General features: G+C 45.2%; 1 protein-coding gene across 1 annotated transcript; it reads right to left on the bottom strand.

Annotated features, from left to right (window-relative positions):
- Positions 1-388: 388 nt before the first annotated feature.
- Positions 389-4715, bottom strand: atf5b (activating transcription factor 5b). The gene is made up of 4 exons (XM_056611928.1): positions 4541-4715; positions 3698-3934; positions 2085-3333; positions 389-572 (listed from the first exon to the last, which is right to left on the bottom strand). Exons 2-4 carry the CDS (start codon positions 3834-3836, stop codon positions 389-391), a joined length of 1572 nt encoding a protein of 523 aa, XP_056467903.1. The 5' UTR covers positions 3837-3934; positions 4541-4715.
- Between the last annotated feature and the right edge of the window lie 8278 nt (positions 4716-12993).

Below are 12993 nucleotides of genomic sequence, written 5' to 3' on the forward strand. Positions count from 1 at the left end.
TTCAGCATCTCATCTCCTGCAAGGCCCCCCCGGGGGCCTGCTGTACAGTCCAGCCACCCTCTCAGTTGTGGGATGTGTGTGTGTGCGTGTGTACGCTCGTTGGGTGGGCAGGTGGCATGGGTAAATTCACGTATTCGCATGAATGTCATATGTTTGCAATCCTCTGGAGAGTGATCCTAAAGCAAATTCTTCCATTTCTTCAAATTCAATATTTAGAAAACGACCAGAAATCATGCACAACTACCGCTTATTTTATTGAATGAAAAGGAAAGGAGGCCATCGGCGTGGCTGTGGTCCATGATGCAGTGCTGGTTGCCAGGACGATGGGTGCTCTGGGGGCCGGCGGCGGTCGGGGGGGGGGGGGGGGGGGCGTGGTCAGGGGGCGTGGTCAGGTGCTGTCCTGTTTGAGGCGCTGGCTGCGTGCCTTGTACACCTCGATCAGCAGGTCCTTGACGTACTGGATCTCCCGCTCCACCGACTCGGCCTTGTCCCGCAGCTCCCGGTTCTGGCCCTCCAGTCCGTGGAGCTCCTCCTCCAGGGAGTCCAGCTCCGCCCGCTTCCGCAGCCTGTACCTGCACCGGCACAGAGGGGGTTAGTGCTCAGGGCCCAGTGGGGATGGAGAAAGGCACACACACACATACACATACACACACATACACATACACACAAACACACACACACACACACACACACAAAGAAACGCACGAACACAAAGAAACACACGCAAACACAGAAACACACACACACGCACACACACACACACACACATACACACAGAAACACACACACACACACACACACACACACACACACACACACACACACAGAAACACACACACACTGAAACACACACACACACACACACACACACACACACACACACACACAGAAACACACACACACACACACACACACACACACACACACACACAGAAAAAACACACACACATACACACAGAAAAACACACACACACACACACACACACACACACACACACACACACACACACACACACACACACACACACACACACACACACACACACATACATACAGTGATGGTCAGGATAAGACTGAAAAGCAGTCAGACTTCCAGAAACAGTTAGGTGGGGTGATTTGGCAGGCTGTATGGGACTTTCCATCGCCCTGTACTTTCTGCAGGACATTACATGTGTGTCTGGTTGTCTCAAAGACCATAGCCTCATACTCACTGAACACAGATAAGTATGGTTGTGTCATTCAGTCCAAACAGTCACTTTATTCCAAATACAACAAGGAATTCAACAACATAAAAAAAGCAAACGATATTGTTGAATAGCCTCATAAACATTCACAACTCAAAGAAAAATGTAACACTTAACATTTTCTTAACAAGTAACAGAAACAACATCAAAGAAACAAACAATATTGTAAAAATAGCCTCAGAATCATTCACAACTTAAAGTAAAATTACATACTTAACATTTTTCTCAACAAGTAACAGAAACAACATCATAGAAATGAACAAAATTGTTGAATAGATTCAGAATCATTCACAACTTAAAGAAAAACGAAATAGTTCATTTGTTTTCCTCTTTCAATGTCAGTATTGAACTGTGGCATTTTTAACAGAATTTAAAATAGGAATTTTATCTCAGATCTTCGTATATTTACAAACACCCACACACACATACACACAATCACGAATGCACAGACACAGAAAACCCCACCACATATATACACTGTATATATATATATATATATATATATATATATATATATATATATATATACATATATATATAGACACACAAATATATATAAATATGTATAAATATATACACATATGTATAGATACAATTCAATATATAATCCTATAATATATCTATTTTTATCCATATGTATACAATATATAATACTGCAATGTGCAACCATGATTCGAAAAGGTCATAAAAGTGAGAGAAAGAAGGAGAGAGAGAGAGAGAGAGAGAGAGAGAGAGGGAGACAGACAGACAGACAAACAGGGAGAGAGACAGAGAGAGAGCAGGGATATGGGTCATGTGTGGAAGTGGATAGAGAACAAGGGAAGTAGCCGATCACTCTACCTGTGAGCAGCTGTCTTGTTCTGGTCCCTCTTCTTCTGCTTCCTCTCTCCGGTGCCTCCCTCAAGGGGCACCACCCCCACCCCCACACCCAACCCCACCCCTAACACCAGAGGGGGCTTGACGGAGCAGACCTCGTGCTTCAGCCTCTGGGAGTGGGGCCGGTGGAGGGCTGAGCCCCCCACCAGCGGTGCCTCACACTCCCCTCGGGAGAGACATTCATAGCTTTGGTCCGGAAGGCAATCAGGGTAGAGGTAGTGGCCGTGCGGGGAGTCCAGGGCGTGTGAGGCTTGCGAGGGCTGGTCCAGGTCGCCGATGAAGCTGTGGTAAGGCTCTGCGCCGACCATGGCTTGGTGGTAGTAGCCGTCGCCCGCTACCCCCATTGTCTCTTGGGCCAGGGGCCCCCCGGAGAGCCGGCCGTCCCTGCTGCCGTGGAGAACCTCCAGCCCGCCGCCACCCTCGTACCCTCCGCTCCCCTTGGAGCCCAACATGGACGGGCCCAGCTCTCTCTTGTGGTGGCCGTCGCCGTAGGACGAGGAGCCCCCGTGGCAGAAGCCCCTCGCGATCTCCTCGCTGCAGAACATCCCCTCGCTGAAGCAGTAGCTCTCCTCCTCCTTCAGCGATAAAGCACATTCCCTCACCTTCTTCACACCCACCACACTGTTCTTACCCACCGGCTTGAGCGTGGAATAGTGGTTCACAGACAAGTCCGCACTCCCTGAGTAGCCCCCCCTGGACCCCCATGTGTCCAGTCCCACGTCCTCGCCCAGCTTCCCCGGCTCGCCCCTCCGTCCGTTGGTGTGGTGGTGGTGGTGGTACCGGTGGTGGTAGTTGTACGGCGCCGGACGTGCTATTTTGGTTCTGCCTATGGGGTTGCTGCAAAAGCTGGCCAGGTCCAATTCCCCTGTTGCCAAGGTAACGACCACGGGGCTGGCGTCTGACTGACCGGCCCCATAGGAGGCGTAGGGTAGCTGGTAGTAGGACTGGGTGCCCATGGCCGGGACCCCCTTGTCACATTTTGAAGATTTGTCCAACTTGGCCGTTGCGGAAGACGACTCTGAACGGAAGTAGTCCTCCAGTTGAGCCAGCTCCTCCTGCAGTAGAGAGGTCATGACCTCCAGATCAGAGGGCACCTTGACATCGTGTTGGAGCGGCGAGGGCGGGAGGGATGAGCGAGGAGATGACCCGGTAGTCGTTGAAACAAATGAGGACAAATCAACTTTCTCTGTCATCCAATCCGTGTGACCATCACCTGGGAGAAATTGGAAAATGCAAATAAAATGTCAAATATTAAATAAAAAAAATTAAAACAACAAATCTATTAAAATTTAAGCTTGAAAAAATGAAAAATATTAATTGCGTCCAATCAATCTTAAAAAAAAGAGGCTTGACACAAATTCTAAAACATTAAATAAACACGATAGCATATTCTTATCTAATATTGAGCCAAAATATCCAAACACAACTAACCGATCATCTGAAAATGATTGAACAGCATCGTCTGCGTTCAATATATATCCACTTAGCAGTACTCACTGTACGACATTAGCCCGTGCTGCACTGCGGCTCCAACCTTGGAATGTGGAAAAATAAAAAATTGTCTTGCCGTAACTCACCAATTAAGTTCTGCCTCTCTCTTAACTCCGCCCCCTTCCTGTATCCTGATTGGCTAAGGCCAGCCAGTTGGAGAGGAGCGATGCTGAGGGCGCCCATGCAAATCGCAGGATTTTTCTTGCGAAGGATCGATGCCGACATCGTGGATTCTACTTCGATTTAAATGTTGAAAGGCACAAACTGTGTAGTACTTGCCGTACAGCGTCACAGTGGACAGAGATGGTGGAAAACTTGAAGGCCTGTAAAAATGAATTGGATAATTTTGCATAACAAATTTCTTATATTTAAGAAAAGTTAATAAAGTTAGTAATTTAACCAAAAAGATACAATTTCCTAAATAATTATCAAACACTTGCTCAGGTCAAAACTTTTTATTTTTATTTACTCTACTTATGAATGATTTTGTATTTGACAAAACAGTAAGCCGTTTGCATACACTTTTAGATGATAATGTACAGATAAGGAAGGGTATATAATGTACTCTAAATATAACCACAAAACACATCATTAAATAATAGCTGTAGTCCAATGCATAATTTAATGTAGTAATGTCAATTGTCAATATAGTGCACTCATTTAGAGAGTGAGGAAAGTAAATAATTTAAAAATCTCCGAGTATTTTCCATGGTTTTAATTGAACAATGTAAAACAGTTTAAGCCGCTGTGGTTATTTCTCTTTTCCAAAATATGTCAAATCTATCCAGCACTGTTAAAAATAAACAATGATTGAATGGTGAACATTTATTCCACTCTGATTTATAAAGGTAATATTCACAATATTCAAACAAACTGAGTATTTCTCCAAACTTGTATATGTTCCTCAATAGTAAAGCAATATCACTTACCCCATAATTCAGAAGTATTTGGTGTTTTTGCAAATGCAAGGCTGTCCCACTTTTTTGAGGGAAGTCACGATTAAAAAGCCATATTTCCCTCAGAACTTAGGACTCTAGCAGAAGTGCTATTTAGCCGGATAGAGTAGCAGACAGAAAGTTTCAAAATCCGCTACTTCTTCTGGAAGTCCTCATGCCGGACCGCATCACAACAGGCAGATGAATGCGCGCTTTGCAGCGTTCCGTGGTCCCATTACGTCATGAACCCCGGGACGCCCCGGTCATCCAGAGAGTGCCGCCACAAGAACATTAAATACTTCATTAGAAAAATACTCAGGCTATGTGCTCCAAAGCAACAAACACATTCAGTTCAATGCATGTAATGAGTAAAATGTGCACTTTATTCAATTACAATTAGCCTATGTTAAATTGAGAAATAATAAAATCATTGTAGTTATGTGTTACTTAAGTTGCTATGACGACAAATTCTCTCAAGACATATGTAAAGCAGCACGGTGGTAGGATATCTGAAAAAGGAGCGAAACATAACCAGGCACTACTTTGTCGTTGCTAAAGAGGAAGGAGAGAGTCTTGCAGCTGAAAGGTGTAACTTAAGTTGCAGCCCTGTTGCATCAGATCCGCAGGGGATTCGCTGAATGCTGTAACAATATAGGCACATCATTGGTTTAACTGGGGGAAGTTTTCTATTGGTCTACTATCCACGATCATGGTCTACTATCCAGGTCCATCTACTGCCCGTTATTGGTAATTAGTGTGTTTCCAAAGTGATACTTTTGTTTATTAAAAGGAAATAAAAACAACCAGATTCAAATCCAGGAACAATGCTGGATTCCTTATTCATTGTAGAGTTGCAGTGGTTAAAAAAGTCCTAACTGAATTACTAACACATAGATAGATATATTTATTGGATTCTTGTAATTGGTTTTGATGTCAATAATAATATGATAATAATAATAATAATTATTATAATAGTACTAAATAATAACACTATAATAACAACAATAATATTGATATTAATGTAATTAATTATAATACAAATACTACTACTTCTACTACTAATAATAATAATAATAACAATAATGTCAATGGGACACACACACACGAGCATGCCTATAAATACCCTTAAATGTTGGCCTCCACAAGTTGGGCATTTAGTTCCTACAGGGTTCCATATCCCAAAGTAAATATTGTGAATCCAAAAAAAAGATAAATATAATAGATAAATAAAATACATAATAATAAATAGCATAGTACAATAGAAGGTGTCACTTGATTTTGGATTTGTTAGCTATATAGATAGATAGATAGATAGATAGATAGATAGATAGATAGATAGATAGATAGATAGATAGATAGATAGATAGATAGATAGATAGATAGATAGATAGATAGATAGATAGATAGATAGATAGATAGATGGACGGACGGACGGACGGACGGACGGACGGACGGACGGACGGACGGACGGACGGACGGACGGACGGACGGACGGACGGACGGACGGACGGACGGACAGACGGACAGACGGATAGACGGATAGACGGATAGACGGACAGACGGACAGACAGACAGACAGACAGACAGACAGACAGACAGACAGACAGACAGACAGACAGACAGATAGACAGATAGACAGATAGATAGATAGATAGATAGATAGATAGATAGATAGATAGATAGATAGGCTGCCTCAATGTCACCTCCAGAGGGTGTGGAGCCTGTGCCGACCTCCGGGTCCAGCCGGCGCTCCCACCTGCCTTCCGAAGAGGGCCGTGCATGCGCTGGGGAACGGGGGGTAGGACAACATGGGTGGGAGGCGGCAGCTACAGGACAGGTGGAGGTCACCGCAGGAGGTCCGTCCCACTGCCCTCATTAGCAAAACCCCTCATCCTCCTGTGCGTGTCTGGGACCTGTCTGTGTCTTCTCACCAGCCAACAACAGTCCAGGCCCCAGCCTCCCAGCCAGCTCTGACTGTTGCTATAGCAATAGGCAAACACACTGTGTGTGTGTGTGTGTGTGTGTGTGTGTGTGTGTGTGTGTGTGTGTGTGTGTGTGTGTGTGTGTGTGTGTGTGTGTGTGTGTGTGTGTGTGTGTGTGTGTGTCTCTCTCTCTCTCTCTCTCTCTCTCTCTCTCTCTCTCTCTCTCTCTCTCTCTCTCTCTCTCTCTCTCTCTCTTTCTCTCTCTCTCTCTCTCTCTCTGTCTCTCTCCCTCTCTCTTAACGATATTCATATTGATACAATTTGTTGTTACCCCCTCTCCTCTCTCCTCTCTCCCCCCCCTCTCCCCCCCCCCTCCCCCACTCAGACGTTGGCAATAATGTGTGGAGGTTGCAGTTAGTTGTTGTTATTATTATCATAATGGTGTGAAGGAAACTGTTTCAGGGTCAGGGAATACAAGGATGATTACCAACAACAAGCAAACCTTGTCTGTTTTAGGGGCAAAACCCTCCTGTAGTCGGAACACCTCTTCTCTCTTAGGGGCCAAACCCTCCTGTAGTCGGAACACCTCTTCTCTCTTAGGGGCCAAACCCTCCTGTAGTCTGAACACCTCTTCTCTCTTAGGGGCCAAACCCTCCTTTAGTCTGAACACCTCTTCTGTCTTAGGGTCCAAACCCTCCTGTAGTCTGAACACCTCTTCTCTCTTAGGGGCCAAACCCTCCTATAGTCTGAACACCTCTTCTGTCTTAGGGTCCAAACCCTCCTATAGTCTAACCATCTCCTCTGTCTTATGGCGCATTTCTACCGGCGGGTACGCTTTGGCCCAGCACGCCTCAGCCCAGTAGTGAAGGTGCGGTATAGCCCAGCTACCAGTACCCTTATGGTAGGGCAGGGTTTAAGCCGTAAGGTGATAGCCGCGGCAGCTACGTAAGCATCGTGACCTCATAGCAGCCCGACACAGTGTAGCCTGCTATTAAATTCAAGGAAAGAGAAGAACGTGAAATATTAAACAAAGAGCAACAATGGAGGACGTCGAGAATGGACGGCAAACTTTTGCGCAACATCTTCTTGTCATGGTCTTTCGTGTTTTGGTGTGTTTCCCTGTGTTTCCCTCCTGGCTTGATTACTAATCCCTCCCCTAATGTGTCTCAGCTGTTCCTCGTTGTGTTTGTTACTTAAGCCCTTGTCTTTCCTTTGTTCCGTGTGCTATCATTGTGGTTGTTCGTCCTGCGTCTTCCCTGTTCCCTGTTGTCACCTGAGTTCCCTGGTTCCTTGCCTTAGCCTTTAGGCATAAATAAAGTGCTGTTCTCCCTAAACAGTCTGCGTCTGGGTCCTACCTGCCTGCCTGCACCCTCAACCCTAACACTTCTTCAATAAACAAAGCTTTCGCTGTTGTCAGAAAATACCTTGCTGTGTTTGTTTGTTTTTATACCCCTGTCGCACGGAAGTGATGATTCTGTCTAACAATCACTGGACGGCGTGTGAAGCTTCACCTTTTCGGCACCCCTTCAGACTGCTTGGTACCCCAACGGACTTGGGGTACCGAAAAAAAGGTACGGCTCCGCGTGCTTATTATGGGACCCTGCCCAAGTTTTGGCGGTGGAAACGGAAACATAAGCGAGCCGTGCCGCACCATACTGCACTGCTCGGTGGAAACGAGGCATGGGGGGCCAAACCCTCCTATAGTCTAAACACCTTGCCTGCTTAGGGGCCAAACCCTTCTATAGCCTTCAAAAAGATCACCGCCCATGTTGAACGTGGCTTAACCTTGGTTTGTTGTCTTCAGTCAAGTGAGGAGCCTCAGCAGCTCCACGAGGACCACACTCTTTATATCGTTGAGGGCTCTTATTCAAGTGGGTGTGGTTGGGACACCCTTACTGTAGTTCTGATCGATTTTCTTATTGAAATAAATAGGAGAGTAATACCGTAATATGATCATCTGATTATTCTTATTATCTGATGATCTGATTGTATTGGATTAATACGATTATCTGAAAACAATTTGTAACATTGCATGGCAATATTCCTGGCAATAATATCACCTAGCTCTGCATATTATTATACTGAGTGAACAGTACAATACCATACAGGCCAAGTCAAATATCACATGTAGTAACTCTTGCCATTTGGCTCGCTTTAGGTGATTGTTGCTTTTCGCTGAGTGTTGCCCTCCATCAGTTCATTGTTACTGTAAACCCCTACGAGAGAGAGAGAGAGAGAGAGAGAGAGAGAGAGAGAGAGAGAGGGAGAGAGGGAGAGAGGGAGAGAGGGAGTGAGAGAGAGTGGGGGAGTGAGAGAGAGAGCAATCCAACAGTGCAGAGAGGGCTCAGGGTAGAGCTCTTCTTTGAAAGACGGCAGGCGGCATGCTCTTGTATGGCACATTGGTATCGGTTACACCATAATTTCATCACCACTAGCTCCCTCTGAATCCTGCTTACATTAACTTTTTACAGGGATTGGCAAGACAGAAACAGCGAGACTAGCTGCTGACAATTTCACCTCTTTCAGACTTCCCCTCAAACCGCCCACATAGTATTAATATAATATAGGCCTAATCCTTTACCCTAGTCCTTACATTATATCACTTATTTAAACCAGCAAATTGTACACAATTTGCAAATATTTCCCACTTCCCACTCCAAAAGACAAGGAAAATGGAGACCCAAATTGCTGGTAAAAAAAGGCACACAAAGCATGTGTGGAAAAAGGCCGAGTTAGGCGGCGGTGTCTGAGGACGCCTGGTGTCCTGATAAGGCTCCCCACGGAGGAGGAGAACCAGCGTCTCTGTGGCAGGGGGACAGCCCTGCGGAGGAGAGGAGCCAGCGGGGGCAGCCCGGCGGGCGAGAGACGGCCTGGCTCTGTGTTAACACCACAGTGACCTAATGGGGAGTGGAAATTAAGGAATTAGTTCCCTTTCAACACATGCCAAGATTAACACGGTTGTGCTGTACTGGTAATTATGATCGTAATCATAATTATAATAAAGATTATGATTATGGATGATGTTCAGAGCTGGGGAACCGGAAAAACATAACAAGGAGATGATTCAATCACCTCTTCCCTCATAGATGATCACTTATGGTTGTCAGTATATTATTACACATTCACATTACAAATTCCCTCTAACTGATCTTGTTTTTAGTTTGTATGTTGTTACACTTTATAATAAGGTTTGATCATTATTAATTTATAGGCCTTTAGTTAATGATAAAAAACACATTTATTAATGAGCGTTTAGTTAATCATTAACTAATCATTAACAAAACATTAATATACATTTGTAGATGATTAATGCATGTTTTAAAGGGCCCCTATTTTACCACTGAGTGAGATGTTTATTAGCCATTACAAGCAAAACCCTCTGACAACACAAGAGGGAGAGTCCACCCAGATGATGAATGGATCAGCCTACCAGTTGGTACAGTCCACTAATATGCTGGTAGGCGGAGAACTTCTTATGATCGAAATATGTTTATTCATGTTTTGATAATGATCATTAACTCGATTGACTTATGACTGAACCTTAATATAAGGTATATTATATAAGTGTTACTATTTTATGACAAGCACATCTGGTATATTTTTAAAGAGCATCCTTTGAAATAAATGCTAAGTTAATAAAAATTCAATAGTTTAACTTATTATTATATCACAATTAATTGTTTGCTAAATATATAGGTTTGCTTGCCTACTGTTTCATTTAATTGCAAATCATTTGGTGATCATGACAATGATCTAGTGATGAACTAGCCAACCAGACTGACAACACACACACATACATACGCACGCATACACACACACGCACACACAATCAAAACACACACACACACATACACACATACAGACACACCGAACACCCAACACACACATTTCTATTGATACTACTAATATTATTACTATTAATAATATTATTATTATTACTGATATTATTATTATTATTATTATTATTATTTCTATTATGATTATTATTATTTCTATTATTATCACTATTATTATTAGCCATATACAAATTAAACAAAAACAAAGGAAAGATCGCTATCCTACAATGCACTTCAACAAACTAATCTCCACCAAGAAGGAGCTGATGTTGTGGTTCAGCGACACACGTTCTGGGGCCACAGAACAGACAAGCGTCTACCCCGGACTCAATCAACACCACTGGCATATTCAAATGGCGCAGAATAAAGTTGCCCATTTGGGTGGGCATTGCCACCCCTCCCCACTGATCTGGCCCGTTCTAGGCTCCAGAATCGATAAACATTGTCATTAAACTTTTTAATGACAAAATGACCCTCCATAAATGCTGGCCAAAAAACAAGTGAGGTGGACTGGTCCTTATGGCGGTCTCATGGCCCCAGGAGAGAAGGTCTGCCCCGGTCTGCCCCAGCCTGCCCCAGCAGGACTGAATGTCTGACCCCAGCCTGCCCTCCCAGCACTAAACGTCTGCCCCGAGCCTGCCCCCCGAGCCTGCCCCCCCAGACCAATGGTCCACTGCCCTGCAGGCCCCTGATCCCCCGCTGAAACTCAACATGCTCTCTAGATCCATCCTGTAGCCCTCTACGTACGTACACACACACACACACACACACACACACACACACACACACACACACACACACACACACACACACACACACACACACACAGACACAAACACACACCCCACACACACACACACACACACACACACACACACACACACACACACACACACACACACACACACACACACACACACACACACACACACACACACACACACACACACACAAACACACACACATACACACACACACCAGTGGCGTAACATCATGGTGATATGCCCCGGTGCAAATATTTATTTTGTGCCCCTGGACAGGACTTCCGAGCAGGGGGGCGGGGGGGGGGGGAGGGGTGTTGCACCGTCAATATTTACGCCACTGACACACACACACACACACACACACACACACACACACACACACACACACACACACACACACACACTTGTTTAAGTCTTCCACTGGATGGGGCTCCACCATTATGCGTCTCCTGCGCTCTCTTGTTGACTCACAGTGATTCTGGGATTGCGCTGGCCTCTCACTTGGCTCAGCTCGGAGAATCCAGCGCTCTGGGCTTCTGTTTGTCCCCTTTATCTTCCACGTTTTGGTAGGAGTGTGGATTCCAATAAAGGCTTGTTAAACAACACAATTCATTCTCAGACTCAAGAGGGCCCTAGCGCGGCCCAGGGCGTAAGCCGCTCCTTTGAACATCTAAATCCCCACACAGCCTCTGACTTCCTTTTGTTACTCGCTGGTGGTTCTTCCTCCTGTTCCTCACTGGCTCCTCTGCCCACAACCCCAACTGTGCCCTATCCACAGCAAAGGGCTTAACCGTATGCATGTGTGTGTGTGTGTGTGTTTGTGTATGCATGCCTGCATGCGTGTGTGTGTGTGTGTTTGTGTGCAGGCCTGCATGCGTGTGTGTGTGTGTGTGTGTTTGTGCTCGTGCCTGTATTGGTGTTTATATACGTCCCTGTTTGCGTGCGTGTGTGTTTTTATGTGTGCGTGTCTGCATGTCTGTGTGTATGTGTGTGTGTGTGTGTGTGTGTGTGTGTGTGTGTGTGTGTGTGTGTGTGTGTGTGTGTGTGTGTGTGCCTCTGCGTGTGCATGCTTGCATGCATTCGTGTATGTGTGTGTGTTTGTGTGTGCCATGCGCATGTGTGTGTGACGTGTGTGTGTGTGTGCCTGCATACGTGCCTTTGTGTGCATGCGTGTTTGTGTGTGTGAGTGTATTTGTTTCTGTGTATGTGTGTGTGCATGCCTGCATGGTTAGGGTGTGTGATGGGATGGTGGGGGGAGGGGGAATCAACAGATGGTAGATTAGAAATGTGCTCCATACATGTTTAATATGAATTCTGCTGGGGCAATGAAAAAATGAGGAGGAGGAGGAAGAGGAGGAGGGGGTTAATATTGATTTAATACAGATTTCATCACCCCAAATTGGGAAGGCAGATTTTAATGAGCTCCTCCCTAGATAGAAGAAAGAAAAATAAGAAACATGAATAACTATCCCTGCAGCCCGACAGCGGTGCTGCCCTCCACTGACCACCTCTGGAACTGCAGTCGGCTGCTACCAGGAGCAGGCGGCCCGTACTTTAGGGTCATTCCTGTTGAAGGGTCTCTGGCACGTGGCCATTTGCTGTCCCACCACGCATTACATATAGCTCATTCATATTGCAAACGCTTTTTCTAATGTACTAAGAGAATCTGTACATCTTCATCCCTGTGAAATCTTGCTCATTTAAAAACATTTACTCAAAGCAAGCCTTGACTGGCTTCTGCTGTTCTGCATGGATTCAAACTGGGGGTGTGGGTGTTAAGGGGGGGAATGGACTTTTGCTTTTGGTTTTTTTGGACTTCCCCTAAATTCGACTTCTCATAGGGACTAGGGAGGAGGCAGTGGTCCACCTGATTTCGGTGGGAGTGGCTGGATAGTTGGGGTATAAATAGCCTGATTAAATGGGTT

The sequence above is a fragment of the Gadus chalcogrammus genome, chromosome 16 (assembly GCF_026213295.1).
Source record: "Gadus chalcogrammus isolate NIFS_2021 chromosome 16, NIFS_Gcha_1.0, whole genome shotgun sequence".
Taxonomy (NCBI): Eukaryota; Metazoa; Chordata; class Actinopteri; order Gadiformes; family Gadidae; genus Gadus; species Gadus chalcogrammus.